General features: G+C 36.5%; 1 protein-coding gene across 2 annotated transcripts in view; it reads right to left on the bottom strand.

Annotated features, from left to right (window-relative positions):
• The window catches only part of LOC129372843 (carboxyl-terminal PDZ ligand of neuronal nitric oxide synthase protein-like), a 146,773-nt gene that overhangs the window by 8,643 nt on the left and 113,329 nt on the right, over positions 1-24,801 (bottom strand). For both annotated transcript variants that reach the window (XM_055050376.1, XM_055050384.1), the window contains exons 9-12: positions 21,822-21,987; positions 19,319-19,495; positions 993-1,189; positions 770-894 (exon numbers count right to left, since the gene is read on the bottom strand). In XM_055050376.1, the coding sequence (XP_054906351.1) occupies positions 770-894; positions 993-1,189; positions 19,319-19,495; positions 21,822-21,987 (665 nt within the window). The remainder of the gene's footprint in view (positions 1-769; positions 895-992; positions 1,190-19,318; positions 19,496-21,821; positions 21,988-24,801) is intronic.

Genomic DNA, 24,801 nt, shown 5'->3' with positions numbered 1-24,801 from the left:
CCAGTCCAAGGTCAACCCATCATTCCTAGAATACTCCAAAGGTGTCATTCCATAGGAGTCCATGAGCTTTAACTGAAACGTCCCACTGTCCAAAATCCTCAATGTGAAGAATAGCTGTGCTGATATCGGAGGTTAGATTTCCCCTCTCAAAAAGGGTTTTAGATTTTGGCACTGTGCCATAATGACAAGCCTTGAAAAGTAAAATTGAACTAATAATTATTGATCACTCTGCACAAAAGTCTGTGATATCCATAAAAACCTCACTCCTGTGAACAATTACAAGTATTAGCTCAGTCACTGCTAGTTATTAAAAAAAGCAGTGACTGCTTTTTTTTCCTCTCTTTTTTGCATTGTTCTCCATCTTATCAAATTATTTTTTACCAACCTTTTGCTTGAAAGAGATACAGGATAAAGATGACCAATTTTAGAAGCTAAGCTAAGTGTCCAAATATTGTCTTCTTATTTCCAGCAATATGCAGTCACATCTTCCCAATTTCTCCTGTTTGAGTGCCAACATCAGAGCTTTTAATTCATTGTTGGACTAAACCTGTACTGGAAGTTTGTGATGCAATTCACCTGCTGTAAGAAATCCTATAGTTGCTCATCTGCTAAATCTTTCATCATGCAGTGCTACATGGGTAGCTGTCTACATTTTAAACAATGAAACATAAACAAGTCCTTTATCATTTTTAGAACCCCTAACTATATACAAATCTAAATTGAATTGATACAACTGATCATTTTTGTGAGTGAATGCATATTTACTCACCTGCTGGCAGAATTGTGGCCAAGTTTGTCCATGCAGCTCCAAACTGCACCAACATTCTTGTTGACCTCAGTGACGCCGATGTCTCCAAGGTGGCTTGGCTCCTTTCTTCTCAGCAGGTCGTTGACCTTATGGAAAAGAAAATTCTCAGCTTTGGAGGAAGATAAGTTATCTTTTTGATAACCCGCAGAGGTTTTTGCTACAAATCAGCTTATGATGCACTGACCTTTGCCCCAACTGCCTTGCCCAGGTTAATGGCATTTTTCAGCCTTTGCTGTCCTCCAGAGGATGGAGAGTCGATGAAGGTGGAGCCAGAATTGGAATTAGCTGATGCTGAGAGGGATCGGGTAGAGTGCTGACCTGTTCTGGAGGTCTGAGGGCTCTGCTTCTGGGCAATGGAGTTCTCAAACAAACTCTGATCAACTGTACAAAAAGCAAACAAAAGAGAGTGTTATAAAAATCACCACAAAATCTTAAACAGAACAAGAAAAAGTGTTTTAGAAAAAGAAGGTACAGCAAAGCTCCAAACTTTTAAAACAGTAAATGATATAGATGAGGTTCCAACAGAAATGAAAATGGTTTATTTTTCTCATTTTCCATGGTGTATATAATATTGCTGTTCTCTTCAGAGTTCATGAGCAATTTTTTTCCAAAGGTTTTGGATACACAATATGCAAAAAACACAAATTAAAGAGGTTGCAGCATGGAAGGATGGGTGTGCACACTCATAAAGGAGGACATGGACTAAAAAAGAAATATGCAAATTGATCAATTTTCAGACCTGAAAAACAAAAACAAAAAAATCTATTTCTTACCTTTTCACTATTTTCAGGACTTCTCAGAAAAAGTATGAACCCATTTTTTTTATTCAAGCTTCTTTTTATTTTTTGAGCTTATCGAAGGCCTGAAAACTCTCTCACTGTAAGATCCAGCTGTGATAAAAGCAAACTTATATTGCTTCATCAAGGTAAGAATCCATTTTGTTTTGCAAAACTGAATTCAGCATATGGAATTTAAATGATAAAGGCATTCACACCACTATACCAAGTGAGGAGAGGATGAGTAACAAACATGTTAGACTACTGCAGTGGAACAAAAAACAAGCAGACAGTAATAGCAATCATGCATGAATGAGTCAGAATGCAGACTCAGAAACAGCAAAACAGAAAGAAGTTCTGTCCACCAAATATCTTACCTCGTGCAGAGACATATTTCTCGGAAAGCATTTAACAAGACAGAGAAGCATTAGATTTCAGATCAGTGCACCCCGTAAATGTGCAAACTACTCTAATGTTTCTGCAGGGGAACAAAAACTCCTCTAAACACAAATAAATGAAGGAAAAACACCAAAACAAATTCAAAATTAAAGGCTAACCTTGACACCTCTTTGCACTCAAATCTTCCATTTGCTGTTCCAATCAAGATTTCTAGAAGGGCCCATTAGCCAGATGCTCGAGGATATCTAACTCTTTAGTACAAATCAATGTGATGTAAAGTCCATTAACTTCAAGAAAATAGAAAAGGATATGAAAAGGGAAAGGGGAAAAAAAATAGAATAACTGCAACTACCAAGAAAGGACTGTAAATAAAATTCTGTAGAACAGAAGAACAGAGTGAGTCCACCATTAAAATCTGAAACACATCTGTAATGAGTGACATAAGGTAATCAACTGACCAGTGGTCAGGCGAAACCCTCTTTGGAGGAGATTACATTAAAATAAAAATGGCAAGACAAAAACAGCCATTAAACACGTTTTCTGATCGAGTGGAAGTCAAGCAACCGACAGAGTTTAGCTCATTTAAGCTTTTTCTTTTTTCCACAGCAAAGACTGCAAACTTTTATTACAAAACAGTTTCTTTCAAGGTGACTTGCAGCTGTTTTGCTGTTTTGAATGCAGATGAAACAGGCTTTGTGTTCGTATGTTTACTCTTTGCAGCTTCATCTTTTAGTCTTTTTAAATCAGCTTCAATCAGTATGTCAGGCAGATGAGTAAACATTAGCAGAAGAGACCAGTTGTCAAACAGAAAAAAAACATTTTAAGATTTTTGCTTCTTTAGAGCAATGTACTGCACTTTTTGTCCATTTCATTGTATTTAACCAAATATTTTGGAGGTGGAACATTGGAAAGAGGATAATAAACTTGAACACATCAATTAATGTTATTCTTAGACTGGAACCTTGGGAGTTTTCCAGTCAAGGTTTGGTTACTTTAATTATTTTTGTTATGCAGTAAATAGGAAAAGTCCTTTTTTTTTCCTGGAAAAAGATCCAAACACCCGGATTCTACCCAGAAATAAAGCTCCAACTTTAACCCGAAACATAATGACTGGATGAATTCATTTATTTGTATTTAACTGTTGATTCATGTTTTACCCAGTATGTCAACATTCATTTACTTGCTGCATTTCACTTCATGTTGGTCATTCCTTCAGTTATTTTTAACAATGTACGTATATCAATTATAATATATATGTAAAATTACATGAATTTATAACTCTGAATTTTAACATTATGCAGCTTTTCTCTGAACAGCTTCCTGCTTCAACTTCAACTGTTTGGAGACTACTTGAAATTTCTTTGCCTGATTCATTTACATACAAATAGTGTCTTATCACTATATATGTCCCTTTCTCAGCTGGACTGTCCCTGAACCTTCACTGAAGGGTACGGTTTCCTGAGAATGAATGCAAATCTGATGTTTGTTTAACACTACTTATTGTTCTGCATTCCAATGTCAATAGTCCCCAACTACAGCCACAGAGAATAGAAATGTTACAAGTGAATATGCACAAGTTAGCTGAGCAAGTGCAACAGATTTTTTTATCTTGTAGTTGTGCTAATTATCTTTCATCGAAGTGTCATTTCCTGATTTTCGGTATGAATAATATGATCAGTTTGATGCAGTGATAAGCAGATATTTGCCTTACTAAATTGAAACCACCTCTGACATTTATTCATGCAGGAACATCACCAATGATACTCTGAGATGATTTTCAAAGAAAAAAATTGAACTTGAATAAATAAATAAATGCATAAAATTGAGAAAGATGCATATTGAAACAGAGAAATGCTTAATTAATGGAAAACCATTTAATTTCTATTTCAAGAAATCAAAAGTAATCTTCCACGATGGCACAATGCATTGTGTTTTTGGTGTGGTTTTACATGCAAATACATCGATTGTTATATATTATGTAGAGTAGCTGACTTAACCAAATGTAACATTCTGCAGAGTAAGTCTGCTTCTTAATAAAACAGACCATTACCATTTACTGAGGATCTTCTGCTAAATTAGGTGACAATTGGACCCCTGTCACACTGTTTAATGTTGTTATATTCTGGGAAATAAAAATACAATTAATGGGCACACACAGTACATTTGTCTCCCACTTATTGTTGGCATCATGAATATCAGCACTGCTTCTCCTTTACAAATATGCTGCTATTTCAGCAACATAATTGGAATTGCTAAACTGGGGCTGTTTAACAGGTGATTTGTTTGATTTGCCACTCATTGTGCTCAGACGTACTACCATCAGTAACACTTACCAGGCAAATTAATTTCAAAAAACAAATTATTCACATCTTTGTAATTAGAGATGACACAATCTTGTGGTGCTGCAGCTTTACTGCAGTGTGTGCAGATGAAAAAGGAAGCCCTTCTTCTCTTTGACAAAATCATAAAAGAAAATAAAATGCAATTAACACCATGCAATGCTATTTGAAGCCTGTGCACCACTTCTATCTGTTAATCAAGTTTTTTTGTTGTGTAATGAACTCTGAATACCTAATCAAAAAAGAAGAAAAAGATTAAAATTATACTCATGAGTAAAATTGTGAAAGTATGTTAATTTCAACAATCAAAAGCATTGCAATAACCATGGCGACTTTTCAGAAGCCAAATGGGACTGTAGACATCTGAAGAGAAAATCAAGGATCACAACACAGACAAAACTGACTGGCATATACTGTGTAAACTTCAAACACACACAGAAAAGGAGGATAGATGTTTAAAAAAGATGGAAATCCATAGAAATTTTAGATGCACAGATACATCCACTGGTAATAACATTCACTAGATTATATGCTTCATTGGTGCCCCAGTCAGTGAATGCACCATACCTGCCAATGTGCTAAAAGGATTGGCAGCCAACAATAATCGTCTTGAGTTCCTGTTGTTACAGAGTGAAGAACACTCAGTAATTTTCATCATCAGTGAACTGTGTGCAAGTAAAGTCAGGGAAAGCACAAAAGCTTGTAAAAGCTCCTAGAAAAGAAGCTGCATCACTCAAACATGCTCGAGTTCCTTCAGGCTGCCATATGAGAGTGAAACATCAGCACAGAATAGGAAATTCAATGTCCTGCAGCAAAGTTGTCCTATTTTATCTTTTAAAGAGATTAAAACTGTCTCTCATGGAATGTTACTACATGTAGGGATCCACTTACTCTACAGAAAGTGCAGACATAGACTAATATTTAAAGCTTTATTTCCATCACAGTGTTTCAAAATACTTTTATTTTGATTGAAGGAAAACTTCAAATTGTCGGACATGTTGACTGACCTGCCTCTCCTTTATTCTTACAAATATATTATTAAAAACAACTCTTGAAAGCCACAAACTGCAGATTTTTTTTTAACAATCAGTATGAGATTGTTACTGATTTCCTGGTTGCTGCATTGCATTCTCTTGAACATTTTGATTTGTCTAGGTACAGAAAGCATCGAGGGTGGAGTAGGTAACTTTTATATACAAAAAATAATATAACATTTTTGTTCAAACTGTCACTTTGTTGTCACAGTATAGAATGAGACAGATCATCTGGGGAAAAAAAAAATAAAAAAGCAAGGTCAGCTACTTCCTCCCTTTGGTCCTACTGCTGTTTGTGGTAAATAACAATTTATTTTGAAAATAAGAGACAAATAAAAGGAAAAAGAAGATAAATCCAAACTAACTACAAGTGAAATCAGCAGGCAGACACCTGCAACATCGACCCCTCAGCCACATATTCTCTTAGTGATTTTCTAGCAGGAATTATGCAGAATGATCACAAATGAGCACACACACACACACACACACACGCTCACGCACACACACGCACGCCAAAAAATAAAAAATAATAAAAAAATAAAGGATACAAATACATGCAAAGATGCTAAAAAAATATATTAAGGCATTCAATTCAACTGGAAATATGTCAAAGCTGCATGTCTTTGGAAACCTGCTTTTTGAAAAGAAACATCCTTTTACAGGAACTTTCTTGATGTTTCCTCAGCCAAAATGTGTAATGTAGTCGCATGGGAACATGCTTGCTTGATCTGATGGGAATTGGCCTTAATGGGCTGCATGTCACAACCTCTGATGGAGTTCAAACTGCTGACTGTGCTGCTGAGGGGTGCAAAACAACAACAACAACTAATTTCCTGGTGTTTCCAATACATCTCTGTTTACCTTTTGCACTCCCTTAGAAAGCACAAGCAACAGCAATAGTACTGGAGCACTGAAATGTGCATTAACACAGATGTTAGGGTAAAGCTTACAAATGGAAAACAAGGTGAAATGAAAAGAAATCCAAACATCTGCAGAGACTTTTTAAAAAAAAAAAAGATGGTTATTTTTGTACTATGTGCATGAGTTGTTCTTTAAATTACAACTAGGACTAGGAGCTCTGTATGCCACAATTTGCATTCATTCGAGGTCGTTCTTTTCAAATGGCTGCTGATTAATAAGACAATAGTGAGATTACTAGTGGAGACAGCAAGATGCAGAGCGTAAACATGCAATCACTTACATCCTTATGTCATCATGTTCTTTTATAACATAAAATTTTGGCACACAGAGAAGCAGGCCAAGACGAGAATGAGAGCAGCAAAGTGAGACATTTAGGTTCACACAAAAAGTGTTTACCAAGGAGAGCAGAGTCTTTCGTAGGAACCAGACTGAATCCATTGTGAGGATAACGCAATCATCTGCAACACTGCAGAAAATTGTTAGCCTTCTCCAAAAGTAAAAATGAAATGGGACTTTTTCCAGTGTTGGTCATTTCTAACATTAAAATGTTACTGCAATAGCTATTCAAACGGAGGGCTTCATAGCAATCAAATGGAAAAACAGAAGAGACTAACAGTCTCTTTGGAAAAACAGAGTTCAACAATGAAAGTAAATATTTCATGTTTACTTGTTGATATTCATTTAAATATACCTTTTCTCAACAGATCGCACGTAAATATCTTCCAATCACTCTATTAAATAACAGCTTTACAGTTTTCTGCTTTGTTAACTTCCTAAAAAACCTGAAAGGTATCATTTGGCTTTGGAGAATCATGGAACTTTCTAGCTTGAGTGCATCAATGTCTGACCCGACTCTTTCCGAAAACAAAAAGTGAAACCAATCAGACAGTCTGGAGGAAAAGATGAGACGACGGCACATGGCACACCACACCGAAAATATAAGCAGCGATCATTGCGCTGAGAGGATAAGCGAACTGAAACACATTCACTTCAACACAAACACCATAATCTTCAGGCCAGACAGGGTCATTATCGCTGCAGTATTCAATTACAGCTCTCACTGGGCTTCATTAGGATGCACGTGTGTCCTGAGTGTCTGAGTGAGGAAAATATTAAACTACAAGTGAGGCCAGTCTTACCTTAGGGTCTGGCAGGGGGGGAGGAGAGGGAGGAAATAAAAAATAAAATTCCAAGCTCTTCCCTTGTGAAGATGCACGAAGGATGTGCTCATCAATTTTTCACTCGGTTTCATTATGACATGAATGATTAAAGTGAGTGGGTGTGCGTCTGCCTCAGACTGATTAGCAACTAAAAAACAGGATTATTGGAAAGTATCTCTGATCGACCTTACTGAACCCTGACCAACAGTTTGCTCATGGCATAACATTTCTGTTTTTGTTGTATTTATCTTCTATCTACAGTTTAAACATATAGAAACACCTTCATTAATCGTTTGTTGAAATGCCTCCTAGTAAACGGCACCATGACCTCAACAAACTTCCGAAAAGATTCTGTCTGAATCTCGTCAAACAGAATCTATTTAAGCCCTTTTCAGACCTCTGAAGAGGGAGGTTTTCGTCTCAACTCATTTAATTTTCTGGTGCACATTCTATATTTATGTTCACAAATTCAAAAATCAGTGTGTGTTTGGGGACATTGTTTAGCTGATTGTTGATTGCCAGTCTAGTTGAAGAATTTGGAGACTTCCCGGTTCTTTAATATTCCATCCACTTTATACAAGGCATCAGAACCACAAACAGCCAAACAGACCATGACGCCAACACCACCATACATGACAGTAGGTTTGGTGTTCCCAAGTTAGACATCTTCACCTCAATCCCTACAAACATACTTATCATTATCATTGAAACGGCTCAATGTCTGTGATAAAATGTTTCTATAAAAGACGTTTGTCTTATTTATGTGAGCAGCTGCTAATCTCAGTTGTGCTTGAAATAGTTTTGTGGAGCAGGGCTTTCTTTTCATCACTTAAACAAGCTCATAGTGTGCTTGAGTCTTGGTGGTTTCTGGGTTGTCCCTGAATATCATAAATTTCCTTCACCTCCAGGAAACAGTTTGGATTAAAAATTCCTGACTTACCCACAACTAGATGTACCAATGGGTGAATGACTGCAAACACTTCAGAAATATTTTGAAAAGGATGATCCAGGCTAAAACTGGGATGGCTTTACCATAAGCTATCATCACAACCCTAATGTAAAAATGCTTAAAAGCCAGGTGCTCTTCAGGAAGCAAATCACTTTAAATGAACTCCACCACTTCTAATAAGCAAATTGGTCAAAAATCAAACCGCATGTGAAGCAGAAGCTTGCTGATGGAAAAAAAAACAAGGGTGTGGTTTCTCTGTAATTCTTTTGTATAAAATTTTTTTGTAGAATATGTCTGTGCATAACTGAGCTTCTACATGTAACTTTGAACCAGAGTAGATCAGAGAAATTCATTTTTAAATCCAAAATTCAGCATGTGTACTGAAATACATCACTCGATCCCCCCAAAAAACAAAACAAACAAAAACAAACAAGCAAACAAAAATAAAGATGGCGCTAAACAGAAATTAGAATGTACCAACTTATCACAGGAACACTAATATCTCTATTTATGAACAAAAGTTTTAAATTTTAGAAGCCGCAATTAGGAGACAATAAAGTAAGCCGTAAAAGAAAGACATACAGGCCCTTAAATGATTGGACTTTTTTATATTCACATAAACCTATAATTTTGACAAATACAATCTTTTAAAGTACAGTCTCTTACTGTGAGGATATTAACACGACATCTGGAGAGAGGGGTTTATAATCACAGCTTTTTAGTATAAATCAGTTAACCAGAAAAACTGCTTAACTGCTCCTTTTCCACAGAAAGGCTGCAGGAAAAGGAGCCCCAAGAGTGAGTTAAACACGGCATCCTTAGACTGCAGACACAGTATGAATCCAAAAGAGATGGAGCAAGATGATTATCAGTGAGACATACACAGCTTGCCGCACTGTTGCATACTTCAGGTAGCACCAAAAGTCTCAGGAAGGTGGAAATCATTCCTTAGCTTCAACAATAGAAATGGCAAAAAATGATCTAGATCAGGGGTGTCAAACTCCAGTCCTCAAGGGCCGCTGTCCTGCAGTTTTTAGATGTGCCACAGGTACAAAACACTGGAATGAAATGGCTTAATTACCTCTTCCTTGTTCTCAGAGCCTTGCTAATGACCTATTATTCTATTCAGGTGTGGTGCAGCAGAGGCACATCTAAAAGCTGCAGGACATCTGCCCTCGAGGACTGGATGTTGACACCCCTGATCTAGATTAACTTCTCATCTTACACAACACCCACTGCTCTCTAATTACAGAGGGAAAATGTTCATTTTTCTTCACTGTTTCCTTTCAGTTACAGTGCTATAGTGTACACTGCACACTTGAAAATAAAATTAGTAATAAGAACATTTACTGGAACCTGATCCCACATATGTGGAGAAATGACTGCCCTATTTTAGAAAAAAAAGCCACATATAAATATTCCTCAGAGTGCAATCAAATATTATATTTATAACAATAAACATATGTTTATATGTGACAACAGTAGGGTTGAATCTAGCCAGATATGTTTAAGTGCGACCAGTACGCTATATCTCTATGCCTCCAGATTAATAATTCACTCAGTCTTTTTCTAAATCACCTTCTGCCTGACCAGACAACTCCCCTTTGGGGGGCTAGTGGACAAATATAGCAATGAAAGAAAAGAGAGAGAAAAAAAGGTTTTAATTAAAATGTGTAAATATTGTCAGAGGTTTTATAGCTTGACTTTGCTCTTCTTTGCTTCTATTTCTGTCTGTTTTAGAGACTTTGACTCCTGCTCAGCTGCAAGAGATAAAAACAGCCATGGGGTTTCTGCAGGGATGAATGAACGATCTCAAGATTTGTTGAATTGTAACTTTCATTTGATCTCAACATCACACAGACAGGTCAGAATGCACTCCTTCTAAAATGTATTTTCACAAAAAATAAAATAAAATAAAGGCAGAAATTACTTCTAATATTATATGTAATGAAGATTTGTGCTGGATCTACAAAGGCAGCAAAATTCCTTTGAAAATAACAATTACATCATACAGACTGAGCCTTACACATGTGGAACACATGGAAGCATAAAGAGAACTATTGGCAAGTCTTTTAACTCTTTATTACAAAAGCTTCTTTTATGTTCCAAGACTTTGTAAAAACCTTTGAAGCATGAATACCAATAAACCATAGAAATAAAAGATTGAAGCATTGTGCATTATGTGTTTCAATCATTTAGGCCACATAACAATGGACTGAATTGTTATGTGCAGTTATTAACTTTAGACCTCACAATAAAAAAGCATTTGTAAAGCTTTGTTGATAAATGACAGTTTCAGAAATTCTCATAACTGTGTGATGCTTTTAACTTTTTGGTGAAAAGTAATTTAAAAGTTGTCAACAAAGATCTCATATTTGGTGAAATCTTTCATCACAAATTCATCAATATTGTATTGTGCTTTTTTATTTTATATATATATTTTTAAGAAATGTAAGTTTTTGAGCCATTTACTTAGACAGGGATGCCAAAAACCTGAAGATCAAGTGTGACAAATTAAAATATACAATCTGACAAATTTTTATTCCATTGGCATCAACAAATTCAAAGTCATGCAAAAGAAACAGGCCATAACAAAGAAAGGAACGCTGGCTCTTAAAATAGATGTGGCACAGATAGACACCTTCAGTTAATCATCTTTGCATGCTGGCCATTCACATCTGGAGCTCCACATGTGGCAGATAATGACTCAAGCTACTCTGCAGAACTGACAAAACAGGTGTCAGTTCTGCATCACAGCAACATCAGAAGCAGATTGCCACTGCAATCAGAAATCTACACAGAGACATGTAGCACTGCTGAATATTTGACAAATGTAAGGAAACAACCGTCATCTGACTGAGCAATATGTTGAAAGTGTGGGAAGTGGAGGGAACATTCCCTGAAATGAGCACCACAAGAGAACAAAAAGACACAAAACATACAGAAAACACAACTGCCTCTAGGTTAAGACTCCTCTAGACTCATCACATCTATCAAAGTAGTTTCTGATGAAGTTCTAACTCTTACTGTTAATGCTGAGGTCAGAGGTTTAATTACTTGGCTTTTTTGAGTACTTTATGCCTTCTGCTCTTCTAGCACAGACAGAGCCATTAATTCCAAGGCTTTAATGATCTAATGTGATTGTTTGTTTACATGTGACCCATTGACTCCTCATGCATCTTACAGTCATATTTCACTTTAACACGGCTAACTTAGTTGACGCCTTCACAGAGACTTGGAATAAATTCTTGTGGAGGCTCCTCCAGCCATTTCTCAGTGCTAATATTTGCTTTTTCTTCTCTGAAAACCTATATTGTAATATTGGTTTAACGTAGAGTTTTGGTAATATAGGTGCACACATTTGGTGAACAGCTCTTATGTTTGTTCAGATCATTGAGATTTATTTTTTTTGCTGAGAATTAAAGAACTGGGGAGAGGACTTATGATGTCACAGTAGGAAGTGGAGGAAGGGGTGCTGGAAGTTATTAAGATAAAGTCTCATTATTAGAGTCTTTTTTGTGTTATTATCTTTAGTTTTTGCATTTGTGTTGCAGTTACAACTTGTTGTCTTAAGTTACTCCCCTTGGTTTATCCATTATTTGTCATAGACTCCTCTTCTCTTACCTCCTCGTTTCAGGACAACCATTATGTGCAAATTTCCTGATGTGTTCATTGCAGAGATCAGTTTTTGGGTCCTTTCTAGTAAATTATTTCGACTTTTGCTTATTGACTATTGTCTTAAGAACCTAAATGGATAATATTTTTTACACTAATGTCCTTGTTAATGACAACAAACAAATGCTAACACTCTTGCACAAAAGAAACCTCCACAATTCTGTTTGTGCTTTTGTGACTCTGCTGAAACCTGAAATCGAGCAGCTGTGAATTACTCTAAACACATTACCTGACATGTAAGCAATCTATGGTAAACAAAACAGCAACAGATGTTCTGATCTATTAATAAAAATGTCCGTCATTTTTAAATGTCTTATTGTGAAAATGTGAGTTGTTGCATCACTAGAATATTGAATCAACAGCTACATAATGTTTTTGAAAGAGTAGGTAGACAAAATTCTTCTAAACGACCTGACCACTAAATGTCACCAGCACCAGTTGCTGTCTCCTTTAAGCATTTAACCACAATATAATGGTTTTTCTGAGCTATTAAATTTGTGTACTGACAATTTAAAGATAATGAAATAAATATTTCCCCCCCTTGAAGATAGGAATAAACTGGACAGGTGATAAATCATAATCATAAGTCCCAGAAGTTGTGAGTGTGTTGGTTAGCTGTGAAGTTGTGTGCATCAGCTGGTGACAGACTGGACTGTATATTGATCTACAGTGCCCCTTTGCTGTCCAAGTCTTTAACCTCAGTTTCAAACAACATGTTTCTGTGACGGAGAAATCAATGCAAGTTACCAACCCCAGTTCTACTCTGCTGGACAAATTGGCAGTGTAGCTTTCAGTGGCAAACAACTTCCACATGCAGTTACTGCTGAATGAAAGAAGAGTTTGAGATATTTGAGGAATTTTAATAATGCTAAAAATACCTTTTTTTATTTGTATTTTTAGGATGTAAATGCCAACATAGTCTCTATTCTTGTCAACTACCATTTACTACGTTCTTGCTTTTCTGACAAGAAATATTATAATATACACAATATTGTGTACAATTATTATGTGCAACTGAATGTACACAATATGCATATTAAAGAGTAAATGATTAACATGCAAGAAATGATTAAAGTTAACAGATGAACCAATAACACAAATAGCTCCTCTCTGTTATAATCAGTTTCAGCTTGAGTGGACCTTATGTATCTCATGAAAGATTGGTTAATATTTTTTGACAGGTTGCTCTCATAAGTTTTCCACAAGCATGATACAAAGTAATTACTATCTCGCCATCTGTCAAGGTGAAAGGCTGAAGGCTATACCTTTTTTCCACCGTCACAAAACATGAATCACAAAGGCATGAAGAAGCACAAGAGACTGCATTAAAAATATAAAAACCAGTCTGACATTTTGGAGAGGTCAGAGGAAAAGTTGAGTTCAGAGGATAAGAGAATACAGTAAAGGTGACCCACGAGTTAAAGAAATACAGATATGATGAAATGAAAAAAAGGCAAAGACAAAAATGCATTTTACCCCTGAGGGTGCAGAGCCTCTTTGAATATGAAAATATAAATATTATGAGTGAAGAAATGCAGAAAGAAATGTTGGTGGCACTTTCTATTACAAAGGTAATAAAAAGTTGCAACAGTAGGATAGTAGTTTCAGGATGTTTCCTAGAATCTGACTGCACTGAATCATTGGCTTGCCGCATTATGAGAGGTAGCAGTCATAATGTCACCTGCTAAATATGCCTCTAATAGCTTTTTTAGGTGTTTTAAAAAAATCTTCTTTATTATTATCAAATAATAACCGTTCCCTACCATCACACGTCTATATACTTTTAAAATGTGTTTAATAACAAAATGTTCTATCAAAACTTTGAATTATTCAAGTAATAATTGAAAAAAAAAAAAAAACATGAACTCATGAAATACTAGAGTCAAATTATGCATTGTGTGAATTTTAGACATTCAGTGAAATAATTCAAGTGACCTAAATGCTTCATTAGAATTCAAAAAGACTTCTGCCTTTCTCAGAACTCTAATTGCCTTATGTTCAGTCAGTGAGAATAGCCTTGACTTGAACGTATTGGAATCTACGTCTCCATTTGAATAAAAACATCATATAGTGCTAAATGTGTTGGGAGCTTAAATCTGATTTAAATTAAATCAATTGAAACCTAAGACATTGGCAAAGATAAAAATAAGATGGGTGAGGAAGATGAAGAGAAAATAAAAGATGATGAAGAAGAGACTGAAGCATAAAGGTCGTTCTTTGCACTTTTCATACTTGGAACCGTCTGTCCCTAGTGAGTCCGAGTAATTTATGGGAAATTAATTTATATGTACGAGATGTGGCCTGTAAAGCGATGATCCTGAACTTTTATGTCCTCCATCTGATTTCAATCAGGAATCTTTACTGCATATCACTCTCCATCTGTCTCCCTTTAATGTCTTGTCATGACTTTTATAAAGATGTAAGGGTGTCAAAGCAGATTAGCTAGCAGCTCAGACAATATTATTTTTCGTGAATCACAAAGGAGATAAATCAGAAAACTATGACATGAAATCCTTTTAGCATATTTTACTCTTCTGTTGGTATCCTTTAGTTCAATTACATTTGAGTCAGAGTACATTTGAAACTCATTGGCACACCTGCTAGGAACTTATAAAAAGGCAAAAACAATAAATCCCTCCAAATTGCAGTCGCTGAATGTAAAAAAAAAAAAAAAAGGCACGCTTTTAATTGATTAAATTAATTTAGTGAAGAAAACAATCCTATTAATGTACTTTGGCTGTGGAAGATGACAAAGAAAAGGTTTGTGTCCAATGAACTATTTCTGTTCATATTTCCATATGTTGCAGATATTTGGTCTCCTACAAGACCCAGTGAAAGCCTGCTTTCTGTTTCTGGCAGAGGACACCATATTCTAACCAGGTGTATCAAAATGTTTATGATGTCAGGCTCTCTTAGCACTTGACAAAATATAATGTTTGTTAATGGCTTCAGAATTAGAAGAGATGTATCTGATGATTTCATGTCTTCGTGGTATAAAGCACTTTGAATTGCTGAAATATAGAAATAAACTTTATTGAACGACTTTGGCCTTTGGAAGAAAAAGAGGCCCACAGCATGACAGATCCTCCACTACACTTAACCAATTCATCTTTTATTTCATGCTAGATCCACTTGGATTGATTTTTGCTGAAAACCTAATCATATTCTCAATGACCACAACACGATCCAATCAAAATCTCAGTAGCATTCATCAAACGTCACACATGGACAGTTATTAAGATGGCAAAGAAAAAAGGTCTTTCTTGCACCGTCTCCCCGACAACCAGTTGACAGGTGGACAGCATTCACTTGGTTGTGGTTACCAAGAGATTTTGTGGACACTTGGTAACCACTTTGAACTATTTGCTATATTTCTCACTCAGCTCTGGAGTTAGTTGAGAACCTTTTTTCCCCCGGTGTCTCTCATCAAAGTTTTACTAATTTTATAGGAATTGGTAGGGACACAAGTGATTCTTTTCACACATCAACTATCCTTTTAACAGAAATTATTTCTTTACGTGAAATTCTGTCATTGGATTAAATGTTTATTGTAATGATTTTTGCACAGTTTTGTCAGGAGTGCCAATAAGTGGGGAAAGAGCTGTATTGTATGTGTTGCGACGTTTACATACAATAAAATCTCTTTCATTCCCAAAAAAGAACTAATTCAAAAGGCAAGCAGTTACATAGAGTTCAAGTCAGTGGAATCCTACTAGTTGGTTTGATGACATCAGGCTAACGCTCTGTGAAAGAGACGCTAAACGCTTAGAGACCCTGTTCTAAGTCTCAGATGAGTTAATTCCAAAAACTGTAATATTGTTCAGATAAACCAAAGTGCAAAATGAAAACTTGTTAGCTTTCAGCATGAATCGAAATTAATACTCTAATAAATCATTGTGCCCTGAGGCTTTCCCCAGAGCTGGATATAAATAAGTGAGGCAACTCTTAGCTTCAATCCGTGAGCTACTATTGTGGAGTTTTGTGTTTGTGTTCAATGAAGGAAACAAACAAGCAGTGTCCCTTTAGATCTAACTAATCCCAGCTTTACATAAATTACAAAGAAAGGCAATAGCGGACAATTGAAATGGGTAGAATCTGTGGAGAGAGCAAAACGGCAGAAAAAAAGGCAAGTACAGAGGTTCGTGCGGAATGGTGCAGAAAACTGGATTTGTACGGATAGATACACATCTCTATTGAAAAGCAACCAGCAATTATAAACCGAGTAATAGCGACCCCTCTTCCTCAAAGTACAGACGGCAGCAAAAATCATCAATAAATTGGAGCCTAGAGGTAACAATTTTATGACAAGATTAGTTGCTTTCCACTTCCTCAACAGATACAAGTTCTTCAGTCTCACATCCTGCTTCACCTACTCCCAGGGCTAATTAGGTTCCCCCCTGATCTAACCTGAAAAAATGTTGGGAAGGTAAATATCAAACCCAGTGTATCATGTTATGATATAATTTGATTTCACATAGCATCATTGCCTATTCAAAAACAGACAGAAGAAAATAAATGCACACAGGGACTCACATTTCAAAGTTGTATTTGCTAAAATAAATAAATAAAATGAAATTCAAAGCTCAGCACTTGAATCAGGAAGCATGTCAGTGTGTCTGATGAGTGTAATTAAACAGGGGGGGCATAGAAAAGAAAAGGAAGACTGTGTTAGATTTTAGCAAATAGAAGTAAATAATTGAGTTTGCAAAACTATTTGCTCTCTCAGGGTATTTGCTTTCTCAATATTTCAGTTTGCTGTACTCTTTTTAAACAGTACAAAATAGATGTGTGTCTTAGGAGACTCTTATGTTTGATTCTAGACATAATATGTTTGTGCATTTCCAGAATATTTATGTCTGTTTTAGATTTTAGGGGAACTCTAAGGAACCTTGCCTGTTCAGAGATGACAAACCACTGCAGTAGAAGCATGACTCAGTCTAACTCTTTTGTTGAAAATGTATGCATTAGAGTTAATGTACCGACTCCAGTAAAAAAAAAAAAAAACAGCTTTCTCCTACGCAGGACTCAAGTTAGTCTGACCGGATGTCTGCTTACAGCTCTCAAACATTGCTTTATCTTAATAGCACCTAATGTTTTTCTTTTTTCCTCTCATTTTCAAATCCTTAGGCTGTTTTAAAATGATGAATGTTTTTGACAAGCCAACATATGATGTATTGGTCACATGTCTCCATCAAATTTAAGTTTTTCTCATTTCAGCATAAACCAAAGAAAGTAGTGACCTAATAGCAATATAATCAGATTTTCTAAAGACCCAGTGGTTTTAAGATAGCTAAAGTTGGACATTTGGGAACTTAGGACAGATTCTTGAAGAGAGTCTGAAAAGCACAGTGATACTGCCCAGCAGAGTCTGCATGCCACGGTTAGCATGTTCAACTTTGACATTTTATCACATGATAATTATGAAACGGCCAGACAAGAATGGCAAAATTTAAAAGCTTTGAAAAAGAAAAGCTGTCCTCTCCAGATGAACAGCAAAATTTGTGTCTGAATCGGCCACAAGATCTCTTAAAAATTTTTCTATGAACATATGGCACACAACAAAGTTCAGATATTTAGTAAAGCGACACAGCACCATGTCAGGAAACAAACCAGTGGAGCATTTAGACATAAAGTGTCGAGCACAGTGGGTCGATGAAACACGAACAGGCCATCTCGTATCCACTAAAAATGGCACAGAATTAAAAAAGCAAAGCATTGCTTTGATGCCATAAATAGTAAGTTATTATGTTTCCAAGAGTAATGAATTTATAATGTGCATTTCAATAACAGAATTGCCAAAGGTGTGAAGAGCTTTGCTAAAGTGGAAAACATGCTAAAACGTACAAAGAGTGATGCACATTTTGATTTCAAATTAGGTGTTTGTGAAAAGTCTTACTTGTTGAACTTCTAAGAATCGGTGGAATAATAGTACATGTTCTCCTGTTGCTTGAATTCTATGTCCAGCTGAAAAAAAAAATAGATCTGCTGCTGGTGGTTGGAAGATCTGGTAGCATTGGTGCATGGCAGCCTCACGTCTGTCAAACTGTTCTAGGGCAGCTCTGGCTTCACTATATTAACTGTCTGCAATCAGCATGTGAATGTGTGCATGAATCTGTAAATTCCTTAATGTAGAGTAAAGCGCAAGATAAAGTGCTGTACAAGTACAGAACATTTGTTTTTTACCATTTTGGGTGTTGAGTAGAAAAGTATATGCTTTGCTTCAGACCAATTTCAGTAGCAGTTTGGTTGAAGAACTTGACATTTTTGAATTACACTTCACACAATTTGCTTTAAATTTGTGCTACCTTCAGACTGACATTCTTTTACATTTGTAAAAGCAACCACCTCTATTGTTCTTTACCATCAACAGTTTCAATTATTCTTTTACTAGGTTCTTTGTTGACAGAAGGTATGTTCAGCTGACACATTCTTCAGACCAAAACACTGTGCTACATCGTGACAGTAAGACATATTTCATTTGATTTATTTCAATGAGGGATATGATACATCAAGATAAACCTAACTAGTAGTTTTGCATAACATGTAATGTCAGATGACCTATTTCATTTTCTGAATTTCACAGTGGTATGAATGCTACTTTCAAAATCAAAAATAAAAATGAAGAAAACAAATTTATAAGCTGAACAAACTGAAACACTGAAACTAAAATACAAAACAAAAACACAATCTGTAACTGGAAAGCTGTTAATCATTTTAAGTACATGAGGTATAATTATATGAATCTCATATAAATAATTGTGCGCACCTGACAGACGTTAGTCCACAAAATGTTAGCCGTACAGAAATTTGAAGTGAATAAGACAGGAATAGAGGAGTTTTCATCAAAACAGAAAAAGTCTCAAATGGCTATTTCATCTCCCAGGCAGTCAGGAGCTCCCTGTTTGTTGAGAGCATTGAGCAGTCTCAACGTCTCCCCATCTGTTCCCCAGCCAAAGATCTCCATCTCCTCATCCTCATCGTCCTCCCCCTCATCTTCCCTGTCATCGCTGTCGTCTGAGTTCGACTCATACTCTGAAGCGATACCTGACTCGCGAAACCTGGTGAACTCCAGGCAGTCCAAAGATTTCACTTCTCTGGATAAGATGCTCACTGGAGTGTTAGGCACATCTCGACCTTGAGTCATTGGCTTGTTAGGCTTGAGTGATGGGGGAGGCGATGGGAGTCGAGGAGGTGGAGGCCCCGGCGGTCCCGGGAGGAAACGGAAACACTCCAGTTTGAGGAGACATTGGTCCCTACCTAGTGGGCTTCCCAGAGTTCCGTTGGTAGAGGAAAAGGCGTTGCTGGTTCCGTCACCAGTGCCAAGTGCAGAGAGGTTGATGTCTGACACCTCGGATTTGGGTGTGGTAGCGTCGCAGATCACTGGAGGTACCGTGGAGCGGAAGGTGATCTCCAACAAGCTGTCCTGAGAACCCACTGGAGAAAAGAGGCAAGTTGAAAAGATGGATATTAAGTAATAAATTGATTGCTTGATTTACATTGTTCTCCTATCAGTCATCTTCACAAAAGACAACTGTTTGTCATAAGGAAAAAATAAATTGCTGGAAACAGAGCGATATAAATTCTAACAACATAAATCACTGGAGTCTCTTATAAAGTAAGAAAGGTCAATTGTGACCTACGGTATTTCATCATCATTGTGTGGCACTCAGTAAAGTATTTTGTGTCACTGTTGAGAAGCACACAGTACTGATTTGAAGCAGAAAATGGCTCTAAGGAAAGTATCCACGACTTCAGGTTCAAATTTAAAGTTCAAACATATTTTAGAATAGTGTTTACAAAGTTTTCCAACTCTTGTGTCTTTATCAAAATTGAGGCTGGATTGTTAAATTATATATAGTCTTACTGAGACCCTGAGTGTCAAACCCAGTTTACAAAGGTTTGTTGAAGCAGTTTGCATGTCTGGGTACTGGAAGTAATTGAAACACATACCACAAAACTGAAAAACAACTCTTTAAATTATGGTCCAAATATTTTCAATGCTTTAAGTTCTGATTTCTGTTGAAGAGAGAGCTATTTAAAACTAAATTATGTTAACTGATTTTTACATAGAATAAACTGCTCATCTTGGTCAAGCTGTTCTTCAATTTCAGGAAAATGACTACTATTGTTGGTTTAAGCAATTTAAGCTCGTTACTGTTAATACACCAACAGTAAAATGGGTTGTACTATCACTGCAAGATGTGCCTCTTTAATTTAAATGGTTAACTTGCATTAGACGTACTAGATCTAAAAACTTGCCACGTAAAGGATTGGACTTTGAGAGCTCTTGAGTAGTAAATGTGGAAGATTAGTTTCTAGCACCTATCTCTTCCATTTTATGTATCAGAAAAAAATACTTTTAAGCATGTCTGTGGAAAGTTTTCAAGTGTGGACAGAGAAGCATATTAAAAAGTCCAACTTGCCTAGGGAGTAATAAGCAAAGCTTCACGTTTGAAATATTTGCTGAAAAGATAAAAGATTATTTCCTGCAGAGTGACATTTGGAGGGCAGATTGGGCTGTGGTGTTGCTGAGATTGTCTGTCTGAATAGTCAAAGAAGAGGCTTTAAAATGCACAAAGCTGCAAAGAGAGGCATTGGAGAGGACAGAGGGGGGCCTGCGACAGCTGAACATCAGTAGGATGTGTGTTGAGTCTGAAAAAAAAAAATCAGAAAGCTAAGAGTCTAGCAGAAAAACATACTCAACTCTCTTACCACAAATAGCTGCAGCTTCACAGAGGAAGAAAGTTTCTGAGCACAAACAGAAAGGTGACTAAAAATGTATTCTCTCGTGTTTTTTTTAATTCTACATTTAATGCGCTTGATTTTTAGTAGAATTTCTACAACTGTGTCTGCAGGCCAACTTTATATTGTGACTTGGTCCAAAACTAATCCCTACTCTAAGCCCTTTATGCACTCTGCAACTGGGCTGTTGAATATAGACAATGCCCAAAGGTTTTGTTGTTATTTGTTTGGAGTCTTTTGGAACATTTCTCTCTGGCAAGTTTGATGAATCTTCAGTTTTGACTGAGCAGAATAGCCTTAGATAAAAGATTCATCTTGTGAAAGCATCAATGTGTTACAATACAGTAGGGTTAAGAGACAAAGCAACTGATTCTAATTTTTGAATGAACTGAAAGAAAAGAGAACCTAATTTCTGTGCTCATCGCAATAAATTTGGATATCTTTTTGTTTTTATTAGTAAAGATTTAGGTTTGATTGCTGTCAATAAACATGCTGAAAGTTTACCAGTGTGTTTTCTCTCTTCTTGATGTTGCACCTATTGGCTGTCTTTTGAAAAATAGGATTAATGGAAAATCTGTATTAACTCTAGTATCTTGAAGGACTAATGACAATATAATGTAAAATTTGTCAGCTGGACCTGCCCACTAGGATCTGCTCGAGGTTTCTGCTGACATCCACACGCAGCCCAGATTGATGTGACCACATTGTCTGCATGTGGTGGCAGAGACAATAACTCTACCAGCCTGAGGGGCTACTAAAAGAAGTTTATATCTCTGTGCGTAAGGGAAAGTTAGAGTTTCAGGAGGATTTGTCATAGGGAAAACATGTGACCCAGTGACAGATTGAGGAAGAGGTCAGACTGGGAAGAAGTAGCTGAGTGTAGGGAGGAGGGTAGCTTGCATGCCAAGGTGGGTTTCTATCTTAACATACATTTGATGACCATCAACATCTAACCTATCAACTATAACTCACTGTGAGCCCATAAGATCAGACATAAATAATGAGGATTTTAACTTACTGGAATTTGGTCCAACCATCTTGGATTCTAGCTCCTGGATCTGTTTAACCAGCAGGGAGATGTGCTGCAGCAGGTCTTTGTTCTGGAGCAGCAGTTGATGGACTCGAGCCTGGGCCTCCAGCCGAGCTGTGGCCTCGGCGCTTAGCTGGTCCTTCAGAAGATGGACCTTCATTGATGGATGAAAGTGGGTGAGGTTGGGGGACAGGTAGTAGATATGAAACAGAGAGAGATAAAGGGTTGATCAGACAAGCGTTTGACATAGCCATAAACTACTAAATGTGAAGTCCAGCACCACAACAAGCCTAGAAATCTGCTGAGGACTTAAATACTTGTCTGAATCTTATTAACAGGAGAGAATGATTGATCCTCTGCAGTATTTAAACTGCATTGTATTTAATCAAAGCTGTTTGGAGCTAATGTCACAAAACCATCTGAGTTCTCTCACAGCCAGAATCAACGAGATCAATCAGTGATAATCTAGTGGGGACTACTGAGGTAGGATCATCGCTCAAGCTCAAGAGCAACAGCAAGAGCACAACACCAGGAGTGGAAGGAGTTCTACATTTGAGAAACATTTTCACTTAGAAGAGAGATAAAATTATTGAAAAACCAAAAAGAACATGCTAAGTTTTTGTTGGGGGATCATGCCAGGTAAAACACATTTATCTACGCTACCCTCAAAAATATACATAGTACTACCAGAGTAGGGGCCTCTGTCTATCTTAAATAGTCTTGAACACCCAGCTCTTAAGAGTGCATTTCCTCATTGTGCACTTTTCTTTACGTGTGTACTCTACAGTACTTTTACAGTGTTACCCCTGGGAGAACCTGACCGTTGGTGTTCCTTCTAAGTAGATGATTGTTAACATTGATTTAATTAGGTTTTACATCCTTATTTGGGAATTGCTTTGAATAGAAAACATCAGACAAATATTATACGCAAATGTGTGGAGTTTACCTAACAGTTTGTGACTTTAACTGGAGTTATCGTTCAGCATTTTAGTTGGATAATGATCCAAAACAGAAAATGAAACAAAGAAAAGGTTCAGTAGAGACAACATAGCTTGTCATCCATGACTTTCTCAGCCCACAGACATGCAACCGTAGTTTGAGGAGAGCAGAATGAAGTGATCCCTTTAACTCCATGCCAAACTTTTAAAATGGTACATGAGCAGAATAAATGGATAAGGACCTTACACAAATTGTAACAGCAGGTGTGCTAATAAGTGTGGTGTGGCTTTGTGGGCAAAAAAAAAAAAAAAAGAAGCAAATAATATGACTGTTTTCTGCACCTCATTACTGTGTTCAAATGAAAGGTTAGGGTTTTTTTTTTTTTTTTTTTTTTTTTTTTGCATTTTGGAGAGCTATTCTATGCCAGTGTAATAGAATGTTAATTATGTTAGTGCTTTTTACACATTATACTGGCTGCGCCTGAATTGCTAAACTGTCCTGACTTTAAATAATACAATAGCAGTGTAAATCACAACCTTCTCAACATGTTTGCATATTCATTTGAAACTGGATCTTTTAAAAGGCTCACCTCTATGCAGTATCTTATATCAAACATATACTTGCTATTTCTAGTGTAGATACAAACTTGTTAATGATGCAAAGTGCAGTCAAAAATGATATTGAAGTGATTGATTAGGAGAAGTAAACAGCTTAATCATGTTCTCTTTAATGTCCCCGTTTTTAACTATAAAAATATACAGTGAGTATAGAATTTTCTCTCAAATGCTCAAAAGTTGAATGACTGCATAGGATTTTAAAAAGATTCTCGTAATGTGAAAATCAGGGAGACAAGATGACGGATGCAAAAAAGACAAGTGACACATAATCACAGCAGCCAACCCACTACATGATACAATGTGATGTGCACACAACTAATCTTGACTGTTAGGTTCATTTTTTAACTCCTTTTGATTAGTTTTAAAGTAAGTTCAGCATTCAAATAAAAAATTTAATAGACTGTCCAAAAATGTAAGATCTTTGTGCTGAAATAATTGTGCCACTATAAAATGTTCAAAGAGCACTCACGGTTCTCGAGTGACAGCTCTGATCCTCATGTAACCTTAATGCCATAGTCTGCTGTGGTTTGCCAGATTAAAGCAGACTCCATTTCAATTTAGGTATGAAAGGCTGAAACTCGTTTTACACACTGAATCATTTATTTAAAAATCGAGGCAGACACCCTTCAGTTGTTGCACACAAAATTACAAATATATAGTCATATTTGGTTCCTGTGTGAGCAGCAACTGCCTTGTTTTTACAAATGTTTGCAGGACCACCTCACATTATGACTAGACACCTTTGCAGGGATGTAACTGCTTTCAAACAGTTCAAAGGAGAAAATCTCCAAAGTCTCTAATCTGAGAGAAGTTTAAAAGAGGCTCAGCATTAAGGAAGGCCACTTATTAATGATTTTCTGACAGAAGAGGCGGCGTACTTCTCAATAATTTGATTTGGATTAACCTTGGAGCTTGGTCACAGCCCAGCAAAGCTTCAAACACTAGACTAGGAGGCAAAGAGGAACTGAGGCAAAAAGAGGGGAAATATTTCCAGAAATCCATGTCATGAAGAAAAAACACCTAATTTTAGGTTGTAAAAATCTGGAAGAGCTCATTACTTTCAATATTACCTTATTTCCTGACTTTCAATCAGACAAGAATCTATTAGCTTATTTCACTGTAAAAATGAATAAATCAAAGCTAAACGTGGCTGAAGAGAAATCTACCAATAATTTGTGAAGAGCAGACAGGTGCGGCAAATGGAGGCTTCTCGTTTAGAGATACAAGTCACTGAAAAGCATAATGATTCCCTGTTTTTTTTTTTTTTTCTCATTTCAGCACAAAGTGATTACATGTGGCTGGTTACCGTGGCAGCACGAAGGCTCTTTGCTCCTGACGTCAAGGGTAACAAATATCAAATAAGAAGACAGCAAAAAATAAATAAATAAATAAATCGACTACACAAAGTACAA

Source organism: Poeciliopsis prolifica, unplaced genomic scaffold (genome assembly GCF_027474105.1).
Source record: "Poeciliopsis prolifica strain line A6 unplaced genomic scaffold, Auburn_PproV2 SCAFFOLD002, whole genome shotgun sequence".
NCBI lineage: Eukaryota > Metazoa > Chordata > Actinopteri > Cyprinodontiformes > Poeciliidae > Poeciliopsis > Poeciliopsis prolifica.
The sequence above is the reverse complement of the archived record's forward strand: the minus strand, read 5'-3'. Positions and strand labels throughout refer to the sequence as shown.